General features: G+C 41.8%; 1 protein-coding gene across 1 annotated transcript; it reads right to left on the bottom strand.

Annotated features, from left to right (window-relative positions):
• Nucleotides 1–922: 922 nt before the first annotated feature.
• myl4 (myosin light chain 4) lies at nucleotides 923–18,845 on the bottom strand. The gene is made up of 7 exons (XM_062983925.1): nucleotides 18,659–18,845; nucleotides 11,616–11,643; nucleotides 6,288–6,437; nucleotides 5,516–5,689; nucleotides 4,510–4,587; nucleotides 3,038–3,084; nucleotides 923–1,176 (listed from the first exon to the last, which is right to left on the bottom strand). The coding sequence occupies exons 1-6, from the start codon at nucleotides 18,773–18,775 to the stop codon at nucleotides 3,056–3,058; spliced, it is 576 nt and encodes a 191-aa protein (XP_062839995.1). The 5' UTR covers nucleotides 18,776–18,845; the 3' UTR covers nucleotides 923–1,176; nucleotides 3,038–3,055.
• Between the last annotated feature and the right edge of the window lie 336 nt (nucleotides 18,846–19,181).

Here is a 19,181-nt window from a genome sequence, read left to right as displayed (position 1 = left end):
ATGTGTAACTTTAGCCATATGTGTGTGTGTGTGTGTGTGTGTGTATGTGTGTATAAGCTTTGGATAACATAGGGAAAACACCCCTGTGGGGTTTGTTTTGCTGTCTGTGCCCCTGTTCAGAAAATTTCACTTCACTTTCTCTTCTGTGATCATTGAATTTTGAAAAATTTGGCTTTTTGCGGAAACAAGGCTTGGCAAGAAAACTTCAGTGGAGACACTTTCGTCTCTTTGATAACTCTTTCAGGAGTGAATTTCCCTTCTGAGGGGTAGACTTCTCTCACTACCTGTTGTCTCACCCTTGTTCTTAACTATTAGTCATCTGTAAGTTGGCTGTTTGTAACTCAGGGACTGCGTGTATAATTTAATAACTTTGTGGCTTTGATACTTTATAAAACTATGGTATTGCAAACCTTCAAAGGAAATAGAAATGCTATTACTCACTTTATTTTCAGTATTTTTCAACCTATGAGACCAAGAACATTTTTAGAAGGGGAATAGCTATCAAAAATAAAATTTTGTACATTCTCCAATGTTTTAAAATATAGATTCAAAACTGCGATGTGTGGTAAATTCTGTGTCACTGTATCGATTTTTCTGTCCTTATGTTCTATTATGTATATGGCAGAACCACTCTAGACATATCTATTCAGAAGTAAGACACTTTTACTTACTCTCAACTAAGTGGATACAGGAGTACAATTTTTCTCTTTTTGAGAGAGAAACAATATTTCCTATTGGGATTATTCAAGTACTGTCTGAAAATGAGTTAATTCAGATATGCAGAGACAACATAAAAAGCCAGACATTAGATAGCAAAGGGCCTCTTATGAGTGGCAATGGCATATTGGGAGAAATCAGTAACAAGGACTGTGATTTTTTTTTTATCTTACCAAAGTTAAATAGAAACAATAGTCTGTGCATCTATGTGGATATGCGCACATGTTTTAATTTGAATACACCAAAGGTATCAGATGGAAAGACAAAATAAAACAATCAATTAGAATTCTAAAATCGATACTGGAGGATCCATTCTTTTATGTACAGAAGTTGTTATACTGTGTTAATGGAAAGTCCCCCTTACGCGGCTTGTGGCATATCCACCTCCTGGGGAATTCAGGGGTGAAAGTGATGTGAGACAAATTCTTGATGGATGGAATTTCTCCCCCTCTGAAGAACCTGGGGAAAAAAAGACATATGATAATTTAAATCAAATGGAATTGGCTCAATATTTTGGATTTGTTAATGACTAACCTCTTCAAACAAAATCTTTTCATTAAAATTTTTAATTTGGGGATGTATGCCTCAATTACATCTTGTTTTGATTACTTTTACACACTCTATATGTAGGTGTCTTTAGAAACTGTTCAGAAATTTCAGTAAGTTTAGCATGATTCAGGTAGCTTGCTGATTAGGGCACGTTACAGGGAGCATATAATCCTTTTTAATGAAATAACTCTACTGGCTGCTAATTCAGTTTGCATCCTGCTGCTTCAAGCTGATTCATAACAGCAACAATAAGAACATACTCAGTTAAGCAAAAAATATAATATAGTGTAGCAAATAACTCTATGATTATTGGACTTTGTCCCGCTTGTAAGCCATCCCGAGTTTCTTCAGGAAGATGATGACGGGATACAAAAATAAAGTTGTTGTTGTTATTAAATAATGAAGGAATAGAAGCCACATAATTCCATTTGATAAAAGACACAGACATCTTATATGAGGGAGATTATTTTTTGTAGCGATTTCTTAAAATCTTCAGATGTGGATTATGGAGGTGTTTTATGTTTTTTAGAGCAAATTTTCTCTCTCAAAAATTTTTTGGATTTTTTTTTGAAAATTAAGTCCTCAAAGTGTTATTTCACCAATGCACTTATAACATTAAAAAAGAGAAAGCGAATTGTACAGTTTCCCCAACATAATCCCAATATGCCTTAGAATGAAAAAGAAACCCACTTAAAGATGGAATGAAGATAGTGCTGGCAATTGCCAGTAAATTGTGTGACACCACAGAAATGTTTGAATTCTTTTTTAAAATGTGAGAACCAACAACAAAGACATCAGCCTCTGAATATGTTTCTTCTGTCAAGAAGCAGCACTCACTATATTTAATTTTATCCTCTTGACTGTAGCCTCCGGGCACTGGTTTAGAACTGGCTCATTTAGCTCAACAACAAATTGCTCTCCTAATTGTTTTATGAAAGAAATACACAGCTGGATTCTGTCAGCACAAAGCTGAGATTCCCTGATCCAAAATGTTTTCCCCTGCAGTTTTATATAAATATGAAGTAGCATCCACAGCAGTGGTTCCCAACCATTTTTTGACCAGGGACCACTTTGACCAGAGACCACTCTCCAACATTAGTACCAAAAGGGTTTCAAATCAGTTTTCGGTCAACTTTATATTCAGTTTGGTTATTTGGGTGCTAATTCAGAAAACTGCATTGGATAGATCACATCAGCTCTAGTTTCTGATACAGAATATATGCAATCCAGTAGTTGCCATCTGCTCACCCACAGAAAACCATATTTAATAATCTAGAGTTGATGTGGTCTATCCAATGCTATTTTCTGAATCAAATAACCCCAGGACCAGGCCTAAAAATGAAGACACCAAGGCACCCCCACTTCCAGGCGCCACATGGAATGGCTCCATTCATGGGGAAGGATTAGGAGGAGAAGCAGCAGTCGGGAGGCTTGTTGTCATGCCTTCCGTGGGTAATCAGCCTCTCCCCTCCTGACATCCCTGTTGCCTTGGCACTATAAAAGGGTTTCACGAGACCAGTAGCTCTCATTGCATTAGTGTAGTAACTGTGAGGCTGCGGACCATCTTTTAGTTCTTGGGGACCACTGGTGGTCCACAGACCACAGGTTGGGAATTACTGATCTACAGGATCTAAGGAGTTGTATTCCAAGTATATTGCAGTACTACAATGTCTTGTGATAAGGAAAAAGCAAACACAGAACTATGACAGTGTAATCACACAACAAACCTAGCACACGATAAAGCTTAAAGAAATGTGAAAAAGAGACTCACTTTCAAGGATTCCCGTCTTCAACCAGACATGATATGCTTGACAAAAGCTGAGGACAACAAAAATAGGAATTACATCATTTTCAGGATATCATAAGCGACTGTTTTGAATCACAAATAAATCCTAGTGTGTTCAGTGGAGTTTATTCCTAGAGAAATATGCAGCCTAAACATTTGCATGAGATCAACAACCATCTTCCAGACCATCTCATGATAAGGATTAGTTATCATGGGCCAGACTACCAAGTGCATTACAAATACAGTAGAGTCTCACTTATCCAACATAAATGGGCCGGCAGAACGTTGGATAAGCGAATATGTTGGATAATAAGGAGGGATTAAGGAAAAGCCTATTAAACATCAAATTAGGTTATGATTTTACAAATTAAGCACCAAAACATCACGTTTTACAACAAATTTGACAGAAAAAGCAGTTCAATACGCAGTAATGCTATGCAGTAATTACTGTATTTACGAATTTAGCACGAAAATATCACGATGAATTGAAAACATTGACTACAAAAATGCGTTGGATAATCCAGAACGTTGGATAAGCGAGTGTTGGATAAGTGAGACTCTACTGTAGTAGGAAGTAGCAGCTGTGCAGAAAAGCTTGAAGAGCATGCCTCTTCAGATGCTCAAAACACATGTTAATTATAGATTTTATCTTTCTGTTCTTCTGCATAAAATAGCTCCACCATAGTGCAATGTTATATTCTATGTTAAGTCATTTAGAATAAAGGTACCATAATTAAGTCTGCTGAATGACCTTGTGCCACCTACTCTCTCAGTGACTAGTACAAGGTCATCCCAGCTTACTATTAGGCAGCAGAGTTGATCCTATTCAAAAGCAGTTTCTGGATATCATTTCTAAAAAAATGTTTACTGTTGAGATATTTTTACTCCCAAGGATGAATTGAAGCACTTGTGGAATTTAATTTAATTCAATTTTTACTTCCTGTGCCAAAGTAACTTGTTTGGCTTGGTGTATTGTTTGACTTGGCTGAGAGTACCATACACTGCTTCACCTCAAGCATCAAAACATTTTGGGTTGGCTTTGCACCCCTGTGATCTTAATGGCAGAGTGGGAAACCGATTCATGGCTCCAGAACTTAATAAAGTATTGTATATAGTCATGTATAAGTCTACCTCACATATAACTCATGGACAGGCTTGGGGACATAAATTATAGATTTTGATATAACCTGTGGATAAATTGAGTGTCATTCTGTGGAGAGGGGGGAAGTTCCAGCCATTGGCTTCCAGTGCCATTTTCTTGTCATGCCACTCCGCGTGGTATCACTACTTTAGGCCATTTAAAACTTTTAAAATGATGATTTATGTGTAACTGAAACATAGAATGACTATATAATATGAAATTATAATCTAAATTCTGTTAATATTCAGTGTTGAGAGTAAAAACCAAATCTCCTAACAAACTGAGTTTTCATCAGAAAAAGTAAGTTTTATTTTACCTTCATAGTTGATGCAACCATTGGCATCTTCCTGCCCAGACATTAGTTGTTCTACTTCACTTTCTGACATCTTTTCACCTGAGAAAGGAAATTAAATAGAACCTTTTTTTTAGATTTCCCCTCCAGATTTGCACTTTAAAGTGTTGAATTGTCCAAAATGCTTTGTCAGTACTGCCAGTGTGGCACATGCCAAATGTCAGGGTACAACTCCCATATGTCACAGAGGATTCCGTGACACCTCCCAGCATTCACATTCCCATTGATGGGGGCTGGTGGAATTTTATACTTGGCAGTTTAATTTTTAAAACTGCTCAATAGTATTGTGGCCAATGAGCCTTGCAAAAGTGTTGAAAAACCAGTGTACGATGGATATGGATATTACATATCTTTGTGACAGATCTTAACACTTCTCCTGGGCAATGTGCACGACACACTGCATATGTTTGTATATGTCTTCAAGTCACCAGCTGACTTATGGCAACCCCATGAATTTCATAAGATTTTCTTAGGTAACGAATGCTCAGAGATGGTTCGCCATTGTCTTCCTCTGAAATATAACCTACAGCACCCAGTGTTCCTTAGCAGTCCCCTGTCCAAGTGTTAGCCAAGGCATACCCTGCTTATCATCCAAGATCAGATAGACCAGTGATTCCCAACCTTTGGGCCTCCAGGTGTTTTGGACTTCAAATCCCAGAAATACCAGCCAGCTTGCCAGCTGTTAGGAACTGTGGGAGCTGAAGTCCAAAACACCTGGAGGCCCAAAAGTTGGGAACAACTGAGATAGACTACCAGGGTATTTATGTCAGGTGTACGTGATTTTACTACTCCCCATTTTATCCTCACAACATCCCTTTGAGGAAGGTAAGCCTGAAAAAGAGTGCTTGTATTATGGTTACCCAGGTAGTTTAATTATTTCATTGTGGACTTATATTTACATCTTGCTTTTGTTTGTCTGACCACTCTAAATACTGCCTGCTGTTCCTGGATTTAATTTCTTTTTCTCTACCTAAAGTTGCAAGTACGTGGCGCAGTTCAGCTCCCATAACGGTGCCATTTCCTTCTTTGTCGAAAACACGCAGCCCTTCCACAAAGTCCTCAAAAGTCCCTTGGTCCTTGGCTCGGGAAATGTGCTGCAACATTGGGATGAAAGTTTCAAAATCCAACATCTTTGTATTCATTTCTGAGAAGGAAAAAATGATATATAAAAATAAAATTACTCTTTCGGATAAATTAAAGGCCAGTCCAAAGAAATCCCAGTTGACAGGATATGAATGAGCACTAAACTTGAGCAATATCTTTATTTTTTCACCTCTTTCTACTCTAGCAGACACTGCATCAGTTTGCTTTTGTTTGTGCCTACTGGGAAGAGCAAGATTTCACCTTCTTTCCTACTGAGGCCTCTTCTACACTGTCCTTATATCCCAGGATCTGATCCTAGGTTATCTGATTTGGACTGGATTATGTGAGTCTCCACTGCCATATAATCTGGGATAAGCAGATAATCTGGGATCAGATCCTGAGATATAAGGACAGTGTAGAAGGGGCCTGAGTTAATTGATTGCAAACTACGTATTAGGCATACGTCCCACAGAATTTGGAACAGTTATAGTTTTGGCCTACAGCTTCTAGAATCTTCAAGCTAACATGGAGTTGCTGGGAATTATACATAGGAATTGTGATCAGACCAAATCATTCTGCCTGCACTTGTCTTAATGTGCAGGAGGGCTTTTTGGAAAACAGCTACAAATGACCCAGTTTCTCATTTTGTAAGAACTTGCCTTCTGGTTTTGGTTTCCCCAGCACCTTCAAAACCTCTGCATTGGTTGGGTTCTGCCCAAGGGCTCGCATGACATCTCCACATTGGCTGTATGTAATCTTCATCTCTCCAGTTGGGGTCCGGTCAAACAGCATGAAGGCCTCCTTGAAGTCTGTGCAAATAGAGGAATTCATTTATATATGGATGAATTGATTCATTACATTTACTGTTCAACTTTTCTTCAGTGAACCCAAGGTGGTGTACATGGTTCTCTACCTCACAATGTTTATCTTTGAAAGAACCTGTGAGGTAGATCATGCTGAGATAGAGAGAAAGACAGCCCAAGATTATACTGTGAGCATTCAAATCTGAATTTCTTCAGTCCTAGTCCCATATTTGTGATTCTCAAGTTCATTAACCCCAGAAATCAATTGAGTTTAATCTCCAGAATCCCCGATCATTGGTTCTGCTTGCTAGGACTTCTAGATGATCCAGATATGAGAACCAATTGTGAAAGAGGTAAATAGGGCTTCTGGAAGACTCAGTGTCTGGGAATTTTAGTTGGAAACTATTGCTCTAACCATTTTTGAAAACGTTCACAAAGTGAGTTAAACGTGCCACTGAAACTTTATCTACTACTGAAGTACTACATTTTATATTCTCCAACATTTAACAGATAAAAGCCAAACCAGGACACATGATGCCAAGTGACATCTCAGTATATTCAAGATGGCAAAAATATTAATGAGAAAGATTTCACAAATTAGAAGAGGTTGTTGCAGTTTTGCCTCAGCCTATTAGGAGAAAATCAGATATCTAGTGGTCATACAAGCTTCTAAGGAAGCAGAAGCTATTATTATTATTATTATTATTATTATTATTATTATTATTATTATTAACTTTGTTTATACCACGACTTTCTCCCTGTGGGGACTCAAGGCAGCTATGCAATTGGACCTCCACATTTACTTGTTTAGGGGCACAGGACCCCTGTGGAAAGTGGAAAGACTGTGAATTTAAAAAAACCACAACACTTTTTTTAAATCTGAGGGAACATTTCTCTAGGAATCTCTCGGTCCTCCAGCACAACCTTATGGTCCACCTCTACACAGGAGGACCAAGAGATTCCTAGAGAGAACATTTTAATTAAATCTGTGAATAATAAAATCTGCAAAAGTCAAACAGGCAAATTTACTTATATGCCCATAACAAAAGTGAAGGAGGAAGCCTTTGCTATGGAATGGACATCATCATCCGCTATAAAAACAATTTGAGAATCAGATTAGTTTTTCAAAGCATGGAAGAAGCAGCTCTTAGAAAACTTACATCTTCAGACCACAAGTCCTAGATTCCCCTAGCCATTGAGACTAGTGTGCATACTGGTTGAGAGATTTGGAAACTTCTAGGAGTGATAATCTCAAAAGTTATTTTCCTAAACTCTGGCCATAGTGTGCTCAAATATTCATATGAAGACAATGTTCTTGCATCTGGATGAATTAGATAGAAGGATGAATATCAATCAGCAGGTAGCAGTTTTATATCCATGTAAAACTGTTTGGAATTAATTCTTCTGCCCTCAGAAATAAGCCTTGTTGATTTCAACTGTAATTACTCCCAGATAACACCCTCCAGATATTGGACTCCCGGGTTCCAATGTTCCCTGGCCGTATTAGCTAAGGCAGATGATAGCTGGGGCCCAACAACAGCTGGAAGCACATTTAAGCATATTACAAAAAACATGAACAACAATATGCAGTTGGACTACTTTGAGTGCATCTATACTGTAGAATTAATGCAGTTTGATACCACTTTAACTGTCATGGCTCAATGTTATGGAATCCTGAGAGTTGTAGCTTGGTAAAACGCCAGTATTCTTTGGCAAAGGAGGATAAGCCCTTGTAAAACCATATGATTGCACAGCATTAAGCTATGGCAGTTAAAGTAATGTCAGACTTCATTAATTCTACTGTGTATATATTACATTTGCTTATTCCTGTCCAATTCCAAATCAGGTTGCCAATAAGCCTCATGTCTTTACCTTCTGGGATGGGTACATCTGAATAGATTAGAATTGGTTTGTTTTTGTACATGATGGTCTTCAACTGTTTGACTTGCTGCAATATTCTCGTCTTATCCCTTAAATCTACTAGCTGAACAACCACTGTCCTGCAGAGGTCTCCAGTTCTCTTCTGCTCTTTGCTATAAGTTCTGTAGGCTTTTTCTATTGCAATGGGATCATCCCTGGTGTCTATCTTCAGGATACCTGGCAACCAGTTTTCCAGGAAAGCTATCAGGTTTTGACCTTCTTCTTTTTCTGTTAAGCCCTGGATCTTGAGGATGTGAGACTGTGCTTGTTGCTCGATCTGGGACTTGTCATCACTGAAGTGTCTGTTCATGCCATCCAGACACTGAACATCCCAATCACATGGTTGGATTTTCATCTGTTCCTTAGGATCAGTTGCTAAAGTTGTCTTGGACAAGTTATGGATCAGCCCTTCCAGTTTGTCCATATGTGAATTCAAGTGTGAGATTTTGCTATCAAAAGTCTTCACTGCCTCTATTGTTTGGTCTATTTTTTTCTTTATCTCCAACACCTCCTCCTTCATAGAGGCATCCCCATGGTTGAAAGAAGCCAAGGGTTCAGCACAGGGGTGCTGCCCTGAAGATGCAAAGGTCCGAGAAGCATCCTTTTGATTTCTATGGAAATCTTTGAGCTGGCGTTTCTGTGGGGTTGGCTTGCTGTTCAGCATTTTCACAGACCACCATAATGCACTGTGGTGGCTGCCACATATAAAAAAGGTCATTGTGACATCACAATGAGTCATCCTATACTAAATGATTTTATACTTTGCTGAACTTTAGATGCACATAGTCCCACTATTGACATTTCTTCATAGAGGAATATCTTGAAAAAAAGGGAACTCTCAAGAAAGTTATGTCCACTTATCCTGAGTGATTTATGGTCTGATTTGAGTTATTCTGATGTAGTCTGAAAATGACTATGGCCTAAATAGCCTCAAGGCACCAGATCCTGTTGGATCTTTGAAGCTATCCTTAACCCTTGGTTAAAACTTATGTGGGAGACTGTAGGGTATATTTCTGGCAAGGCTACCTCTGAGTATTCCTTCCTTTTGCAAACACTATGAAATTCATGTTGCGTAAGTCAACAGAAATGGGGAAACATTGGTTGTGACATGTGGGCTAGATCCCTTGACCCTTCTTTGGGCTGAAATCAAGATTATACTCATATGTCAGGATCACCATAGCAGCCTGGGACTGACTGTTTCGGTTCTGTGCCAGAAGGGAAGGCAATTAGGAATTGCAGTGAACAGACTGTGGACATAGTGTTTGGCCACTAGAGGGTGGATGGGAGTTGGGTTGTTATATTACAGGGTGCTTTGAGTGGGAAATCCTTCAGAGCTGTTATTCTCAGTGATTTGGAAAGACAGAAGGAATCCTTTGCTTCCAGCCAGGGCCGGTCGGAGATAAATTTAAATATTAAGCGGGGGCGCTGAAAAGCGCCCCCCGCCGGCCCCGCCTCCTGCGCCCTGGCCCCGCCTCCCAACCAGCGTGCCCTGGCCCCGCCTCCCGCGCTGCGTGGGAGGCGGGGCCAGGGCACGCTGGGTGGAAGGCGGGGCCAGGGTTGGCCCCGCCTCCCATGCTATTCGCCCTGGCCCCGCCTCCCACGCAGCGTGGGAGGCGCGGCCAGGGTTGGAAAGAGGGAGGCTTCGCCGCCCGGGGAGGGGAGGAGGGATCGCCTCCTCCCCTCCCCGGGCGGCGAAAGAACCAGGCTTCGCCGTCCGGGGAGGGAAGGGGGGATCGCCTCCTCCCCTCCCCGGGCGGCGAAAGAACCAGGCTTCGCCGCCCGGGGAGGGAAGGGGGGATCGCCTCCTCCCCTCCCCGGGCGGCGAAAGAACCAGGCTTCATCGCCCGGGGAGGGAAGGGGGAATCGCCTCCTCCCCTCCCCGGGCGGCGAAAGAACCAGGCTTCACCGCCCGGGGAGGGGAGGAGGGATCGCCTCCTCCCCTCCCCGGGCGGCGAAAGAACCAGGCTTCGCCGCCCGGGGAGGGAAGGGGGGATCGCCTCCTCCCCTCCCCGGGCGGCGAAAGAACCAGGCTTCGCCGCCCGGGGAGGGAAGGGGGGATCGCCTCCTCCCCTCCCCGGGCGGCGAAAGAACCAGGCTTCGCCGCCCGGGGAGGGAAGGGGGGATCGCCTCCTCCCCTCCCCGGGCGGCGAAAGAACCAGGCTTCGCCGCCCGGGGAGGGAAGGGGGGATCGCCTCCTCCCCTCCCCGGGCGGCGAAAGAACCAGGCTTCGCCGCCCGGGGAGGGAAGGGGGGATCGCCTCCTCCCCTCCCCGGGCGGCGAAAGAACCAGGCTTCGCCGCCCGGGGAGGGAAGGGGGGATCGCCTCCTCCCCTCCCCGGGCGGCGAAAGAACCAGGCTTCGCCGCCCGGGGAGGGAAGGGGGGATCGCCTCCTCCCCTCCCCGGGCGGCGAAAGAACCAGGCTTCGCCGCCCGGGGAGGGAAGGGGGGATCGCCTCCTCCCCTCCCCGGGCGGCGAAAGAAGCAGGCTTCGCCGCCCGGGGAGGGAAGGAGGCGATCCCTCCTCCCCTCCCCGGGCGGCGAAAGAAGCAGGCTTCGCCGCCCGGGGAGGGGAGGAGGCGATCCCTCCTCCCCTCCCCCGGCGGCGAAAGAAGCCGGCTTCACCGCCCGGGGAGGGAAGGAGGGGATCTCTCCTCCTCTTCCCGGGCGGCGAAAGAGGGAGCCACAAGGCCAGGGCGCACTGGTCGGGCGGCGGGGCACCGTCAGAGCGGTGCCCCGCCTCCCTCCCAGCCTGATGGCGCCCCCCGGGACCTGCGCCCGAGGCGGCGGTGTCAATGGCCTTTATGGTGGGGCCGGCCCTGCTTCCAGCTATTGTTGTTGTGAGCTTGACTTCAATTCCAAGAACTTACATAGTCTTACATCCATATCCATAATGTCATCAGGTCCCTGATCAAAGTGCCAATGGGAGCTTCTCTACATTGATGCCTTGATTAGAAGCATTACTCTTTTCTTCATGCAAAGAAAAGAATCAATCAGAAATGGGAGAAAGTGCGGCCGGGGGGGGGGGGGCAGGACACATGGGATGGGATCTGTCAGATTTCCCCACATTAAATCAATTTTATGACATGAGGGAATGGGCGTTCCTACAGGCAGCTTTCTACCAAGCACTGCTACCCCATTAATCTCCCAAAATCCAGCTGCATGATCCTTGCATGTTTTTATTTTATTTTAATGGAATATATTCAGTCAAAATTATATATACCTCGAGAAGTTATTTTAAAATAATAATAATATAGTAATGGCTTACCTTCAATCTGGTCTGGAGTAAATTCAATCTACAAGAGAAAAAGAAAAACTTCAATTAATGATTTGCCATTCACATGCCTTTTCTTTTTGTCTAAACAAATTAACACTTGACAACTCTGGCACTTTCTACACTGCCATATAAAATCCAGATTATCTGCTTTGAATTGGATTATATGGTAATGTAGACTCATATAATCAAGTTCAGAGCAGATAATGTGGATTATATGCATTGATAATCTGGATTAAATTGCAGTGTAGAAGTGGCCTCTGTTTACATTATCTATAATCTTTGTTAGGAATCAGTGTCATAACTTGGGTTTTTAGCTCGTTTTTCCTATTCTATCAAGGGAATCCAGTGCTGAACCTTGCTTTGAATCATTATACATGCTTTCACATGTGGGAGCCCCTAGTGTTATCTCCTCTCCCCCACCCCAATTCTGACCAGGCAGCAGGATAATGGCATAATTAAAAGCCTTATCTGGAAGCACCTTATGCATGGTGCTTTATATAGTAACACCCCAAGCTGCTGGCATATAGCACAACAAGAGGTAACCATGTTCACTGACCAAAGGTTGCTCACTGATTGTTGGTAGAGCAGCATTAAAAATCAAAGTGGCAAGTGGAATGGGATATGCTAAGAAAATAAATCATTATTGACTGATTGGAAGTCTGAGCAGGATCATTCCATATGGAAGCATTTTGGGTTCCCTCCTTTTCCAAAGATTAAGCAGGTATACTGTTAATTAAGTAGCCAAAACAGTACCATCCATGAATTAGAGGGAAATATCAACAGGTTTGTAAAAGTATACAAAAACTGAGCAATAAAGAATCTAAGGAAAGGAAAAAACCATTTGGTTGATTTTTATCTCACCTTTCTCCCAAAAATGGAGCTGAGATTATTAGTCTACTAAGATTAAAGCATTTTAAAAATCAATAGAGGTTATTTTAATAACATGGAGGAGGCCATGGTTAGCTGACTGAAACAGTGAACCCAAAAATGTCACACTCCAAAATTATGGCTATAGATTTCACTTGTTAAAAATAATTCCCATGCCTTCTGTCAGCACCTCCACTTTGCCTATGTGGACTGACAATCTTGTTCATTTTTTGTTTAGGCCTGGTGACATTTGGGGATCAGAGGCATCTGTGTCTAAGAGAGACATGCCCCTTCTACGCTGCCATATAAGATCCAGATTATCTGCTTTGAACTGGATTATATGGCAGTGTAGACTCATATAATCCAGTTCAAAGCAGATAATCTGGATTATATGGCAGTATAAACCACTATTTTAAACATTGCATTAAACATCCTCAACTTGGATATAGCAGCAGTGGATAGGATCACAGGTTTTGTCATAATGTGCACTTCCAACTGACCAGGAGGCTATTTCAGACTATGATAGGCCCTCTACTTTTGTGGAAGTTGGCAGCAAAAGATCTCCCCCAACAAAATGGAAAAAAAGCAAATTAAAAAATGCTACTTTTTTAACCTGAGAGAATAGTTCTTTAGGCATTTATAGGTCTTCCAGCATGACCTTATGATCACCTTCTTCCAGAAGCTGCCTATAGAATCATGCTGGAGGACCTACAAATACTTAGAGAAATTTGCTGTCAAGCAATCCTCAGGTCCTGTATATAGTTATAGTACTGTGATTCTTCTTTACCTGCCATGGCAACCTCCTATGCAATCATGGGATTTATAGTTTAGGGAGGGATATTTGGAATTCTTAACCTGAGTTTTGATGCTTCAACAAGCTATAAATCCTAGAATCTCATAGAATGGTGTTGTGATAATTAAAGGAGAACTAAAGTGCTATAACTGTGTAGAGGGAAAGAACCAGGAAAGTAGTTTTGTAGCTATAATTGGTCTTAATGGCCCAGGTATCTCATCAGAAAGTGTTCATAACACAAAGCAGTGCCCAACTTCAAAAGCTACAAATTTGGTTAGCTTGACATAGATACTTTGAGGTAGACGGTGCTACCTCCCTTTGAAAAATTGGCAGTGTGTGTGTGTGTGTGTTATTTCAAAGCATCCACTCCAAGTCATGGTGGCAAATGGTCTCATTCATTTCCATGCTCATCTGATGCTATAAATAAGCCACTTCACCTCCAAGAGTCAGCCTATCCTGAAAGAATGTGACAGTATCAAAGGAGAGGAATGGAAATAGTTTCCTCCCCAGTTGCGAGATAACTGTGGAGACAAAAGACCTTTGGAATTTGCAATGTAGATAGAAGTGGAAGGACAGAACTATGAGATGTTACTTTAGTTGATCAAAAAGCAACTTTCCAGGTCTATTACAGCTAGAGAAATTGAATATTCCAAATTTATTGGACAAATATACCAGTATGTGTTAGTATCATAGTAGCTAAATGGCATCTCCATATTGAGAGGCACTATATATCAGATTATCAGAATTATAGTAAGTTGGTGAAATGACACTTCTGCATTATACTCTATTTTAAAAGATACATCAGAGAGGAGACACTTTGCGCTTGAAACCATAGAACTGCCTCAACAAATCAAGCTCTTTTAAAAAATAACTTTGGAAGAATACTAGGTCACATCCATGAAATGGGAAAAAAGGATGAAATGAGTGGATGAAAGATGCACTGTAGGAATTAATGCAGTCTAACACCATTTTAACTGCCATGGCTCAGTGCTATAGAATCCTGGGAGTTATAGTTTGATGAGGCACTAGCATGCTTTAGCAGAGAAGACTAAAGACCTTGTAAAATTGCAACTCCCATGATTTCATAGCATTGAGCCATGGCAGTTAAAGTGGTGTCAAACTACATTAATTTTACAGTGTAGATGTACCCAAAGAGATGGTAAAATCCGACAAAAACCAAGGAACTATATCACAAGATATGACACTTATTTAGGCCAACATGGAAAAGCCCAATATTACCCAATATTTCTCCAACCCACCTTCCCAAATACATGCAGACATTGCTGGTATCTAATCATGAAAATACTGTACACATGTGTGTGAAACCCACAGCATATGTTCCTCAGGTGAAGATAAATACTAGTATTTTGGGCAACAATGATAAATTAGTGTGTTGAAAACTGCAGGGATTCAATTGCCTTTGAATGGGTGGGTGAGAGTGCTGAAAAAAGAGGAGGACACAAAAACACAACACTTTGGTATAATAATTGAACAATCTTTCAGTTTTAATTTATAGTATTTGGCAAGCTGCTTCTGTGTGTTATTTCTCATCTTTCAGTTTCTTCTCCCCCGGACAGCCTTTTGCTTAGAGGCCAGTCATTAGGAAGAGTGAAACAGCTGCTTTAGGCAGCAGATGCTGGGGAGTGGGAGGAGGAGAGTAGTAGTGCTCGGGTTTTAGGAGACAAAAATGTGTGTATTTCAAAGCCTACACTGCATCTGTATATAGAATAGGAGTGAGGAAGTGAATACCAACCATTTTGGCCTTGATCTCAAGCAGCAAGTTGTGTTGACCAACTAGAATTAAGTACTTTGGAGGAACTGTGGCTTGGAAGGCTCGGCTCTATCACAAACTCAGCTCATCTAATCTCTGTCAGATGCATAAACTATTATTTCGGAAGATATTTAAGACAGATACTTTTGTATATTGCTTTGAGAGCCGTGGTAGACAGATAAGTCAATATAATAATAATAATAATAATAATAATAATAATAATAATAATAATAACTACTTAATTTTTTGTCCCGCTCCATCTCTCCGTAGGGACTTAGGGCAGCTAACACAGGATAAAGCTAATACACAAAACCGTTGCTTCCTTTTCAGTGGTTCTCAACCTGGGGTCCTTAGATGTTTTTGGTCTACAACTCCCAGAAACCCCAGCCAGTTTACCAGCTGTTAGGCTTTCTGGGTATTGAAGGCCAAAAACATCTGGTGACCCCAGGTTGAAAACCGCTGCCCTAAACGTTTATCTCAGAATATGTGGAAATCAATAGGGCTGATGCCTGAGTAGACACATAGGTTTATATCACAACTCTGTTTTTTATTCTAGGTTGCTATTTCATACACAGAGCTCCGTGTCCCTTTCCATAGTCATCTCTCTTGATCCTCAGTTCAGAATACCTCGACTAAGACCACCTTTCTGTCCCTTTGTTATGGTGCCATCAAAAGTGCACTACATACTTGTAAAGATGAGCAAGACTCCACTATCTTTAATAGCTAAAAATTATTCTGTGATAAATATGCAAGTACAGTAGAGTCTCACTTATCCAAGCTAAATGGGCCGGCAGAAGCTTGGATAAGCAAATATCTTGGATAATAAGGAGGGATTAAGGAAAAGCCTATTAAACATCAATTAGGTTATAATTTTACAAATTAAGCACCAAAACATCATGTTATACAACAAATTTGACAGAAAACGTAGTTCAATACACAGTAATGTTATGTTGTAATTACTGTATTTACAAATTTAGCACCAAAATATCATGATATATTGAAAACATTGACTACAAAAATGGCTTGGATAATCCAGAGGCTTGGATAAGCGAGGCTTGGATAAGTGAGACTCTACTGTAGTTGCAAGCTATTGCTACTGTATTCCCCTATGCTACACAAATATTGAGTCCCCTACAGTACTGCTATATAGGTAAAGTAAAGGTTTCCCCTGACGTTAAGTCTAGTCATATCTGACTCTGGGGGTTGGTGCTCATCTCCATTTCTAAGCCGAAGAGCCGGCGTTGTCCATAGACACCTCCAAGGTCATGTGACCGGCATGACTGCATGGAGCGCCGTTACCTTCCCGCCGGAGCGGTACCTATTGATCTACTCACATTGGCATGTTTTCGAACTGCTAGGTTGGCAGGAGCTGGAGCTAACAGTGGCCGCTCATGCCGCTCCCGGGGTTTGAACCTGGGACCTTTCGGTCTCCAGCTCAGTGCTTCAATGCACTTTGCCACCATATATTACTGCTATATACCGTAATCCAAATTATCAAAACAGATAATCTGTATTATCTGCTTTAAACTGGATTATATGAGTCTACACTTCTATATAATCAAGTTTAAAGCAGATAATAATAATAATAATAATAATAATAATAATAATAATAATAATAATACTTTATTTATATATTGCTCCAATCTGGCTTTTGCATGGCAGTGTAGAAAGGACCTGAAACTGCAAAGGTCTTGCTTCTTTTTGCATCTTGCTACCATGACTATTACCCATCTCTTTTCATTCTTGTACACTTCCCACATATGCTGGTAAATTAATTTATAATTTTTCAGGAATGATTTATATGCAAGAGTATAATCTATAAAGTTGCCATCAGAATTCATAGTGCCATTTTTTAATCATGTCAGAAGCAATTTGAGAACATACTGCAAGTCACTTCTGGTGTCAGAGAATTGGTCATCTACAGGGACGTTATCCAGGGGACACCTAGATGTGTTACCATCCTGCTGGGAGGCTTCTCTCATGTCCCTGCAAGCTAGAGCTGACAGAAGGGAGCTTACCCCATCTCGCAGATTCAAACTGACAACCTTTAGGTCAGCTACCCAATCTTCAGCTCAGCAGTTCAGCTGGCACAAGGGTTTAACCCATTGTGCCACTGCAGTTCCATAGTGCCATGCCAGAAAGGGAATGCACATCTAGTGTCTATTGGAAATACTAATTCAAGAGGTAAAATAAAACTAAGATACATATAAAATATTCTGACTCTGTTAAATGCTTCAACTGGAGTGAGAATAGTAGCCGTCTTTTAATTCTAGCAAACAAGTTGGAAGTATTTTCTATTATTTGACAAACATGCGGGACTTGTTTGGAGAGCGATAACCAAAGGACAAAAAATGTGTGTGCACCATTTCTATGAGCAAATATGGGGAAGTGGTTTAAGTGTTGGGTCACAACACTGACACATCAGTGTTGGAATCCCTGCTTGGCCATTGAAACTTGCTGGGTGACCTTGGGCAAGTTATACTCAGCATCAAAGGGAAGCAAGGGGGGAAAATGAACACATTCTACCAAGATATCCCCATGACAGGGTCACCATAAGTCAGAAATCACTTGAAGGCACACAGCAGTAACAACAACACTCTCTTTTCGACTCCTTTAGCCTAAGAAAACTAGGAATAGATGCTTTAATATTTTCACTCCTTAAAACTTTATGCTGTATGATAAAAGTATTAAAAGGTTTCAATTTGTGGCTAAACATAAAGTTTATCACCATAGACCCCAACAAGGAGTTGAAAACTTACAAGTTATACAAGTAAACCCTTTGGGAGAATTTCATTTTCAGTAGCGATTTGAGAAACTGTAAGTCGCTTCTGGTGTGAGAGAATTGGCCATCAGCAAGGATGTTGTCCAGGGATGCCTGGATGTTTTACCATCCTGTGGGAGGCTTCTCTCATGTCCCCGATTGGGAAGCTGGAGCTGACAGATGGGAGCTCACTCCAGTCCTGTTGACACAAGGGTTTAACCCATTGTGCCACTGGGGGCTTTTATCTGAACTTGCAGAGGAGTTAAGCAATGGCAAAGAAGTCAGATGTTGGAAGTTATACCCACTTTCATTCAGGGTGTAACTACACTGTAGAATTAATGCGGTTTGACACAATTTTAACTGTTATTACTCAAGGCTGTGAAATCCTGGGATTTGTAGTTTTAGGAGGTGTTTAGCTTCTCTCCCAAAGAATGCCTCACCAAATGTCAGGATTCCACTATGGACCTATGACAGTTAAAGTAGTGCCAAACTGCTTTAAATCTACATTGTAGATGCACCGTCAGAGAATAATGGGTTTGCAAAGTGATAGCAGTCTGAGTCTTTGCAAAACTGTAACCAAGGGAGAAATATTTTGTCGCTATTTAAATCTAATCAGACAGAAGCATTGCCAAAGACAGAATGAAGACTGGAAGCCATTTGGACCAGTTGTTGGAGATTAACCATAAAATGGATTTAATAATCAGTAGGTCTGGGAATTGTAAGGCTCAGGGTATGCAGTGTCATGCCCCAGACTACATGAAAAGCCAGTGGCAGGGAGCACAGCCTTGCATTCCAGCCTAGAAGCAGGAGAATAGAAAGGCATATCCTGTGTTCTTACTTACGGTCACACTTTTGGGATCAAAGGCAGGTTCCTTGGGTGGTTCTGGAGGGGGAGCTGGTGCTGGAGCTGCTGCAGGTTTGGCAGCCTCCTTCTTGGGATCTGGCTTTTTAGGGGCCATGCTTTGATGGGATGCTGTTACAAAACAGCCAGGACACACGGGCAGATGGAAGGCAGCAAGGAACAAAAGGCACTAGTCGCTCCCACAGCTTATATACCCAGCTGTGGGTCTCACACCGGGAGGGGTGGGTGAGTTCCAGGAGACACGGCTGTTTACTATAAAAGGAAGGCGCTCCAAAAAAGCAGCCCCCGCCTTCCCCTCTCAACAATTGTCCCTTGTCATCAATCCCATGCTGGGGTCACACCCACCCCAGTGTCCTCTGATAGAGAATAGAGGCTGCTTCTGTGTACCTGGGCTTGGGAAGTGTTCAAAAGACGCATCATAAAAAAATACTGCCAGGTTTTCTAGTTTTGGCCTAGAGCATTCTATAGGGCAAAGGGCAACAGCTTTGCTGGTCAACCTGCCT

This window comes from Anolis carolinensis, chromosome 6 (assembly GCF_035594765.1).
Source record: "Anolis carolinensis isolate JA03-04 chromosome 6, rAnoCar3.1.pri, whole genome shotgun sequence".
NCBI lineage: Eukaryota > Metazoa > Chordata > Lepidosauria > Squamata > Dactyloidae > Anolis > Anolis carolinensis.
The sequence above is the reverse complement of the archived record's forward strand: the minus strand, read 5'-3'. Positions and strand labels throughout refer to the sequence as shown.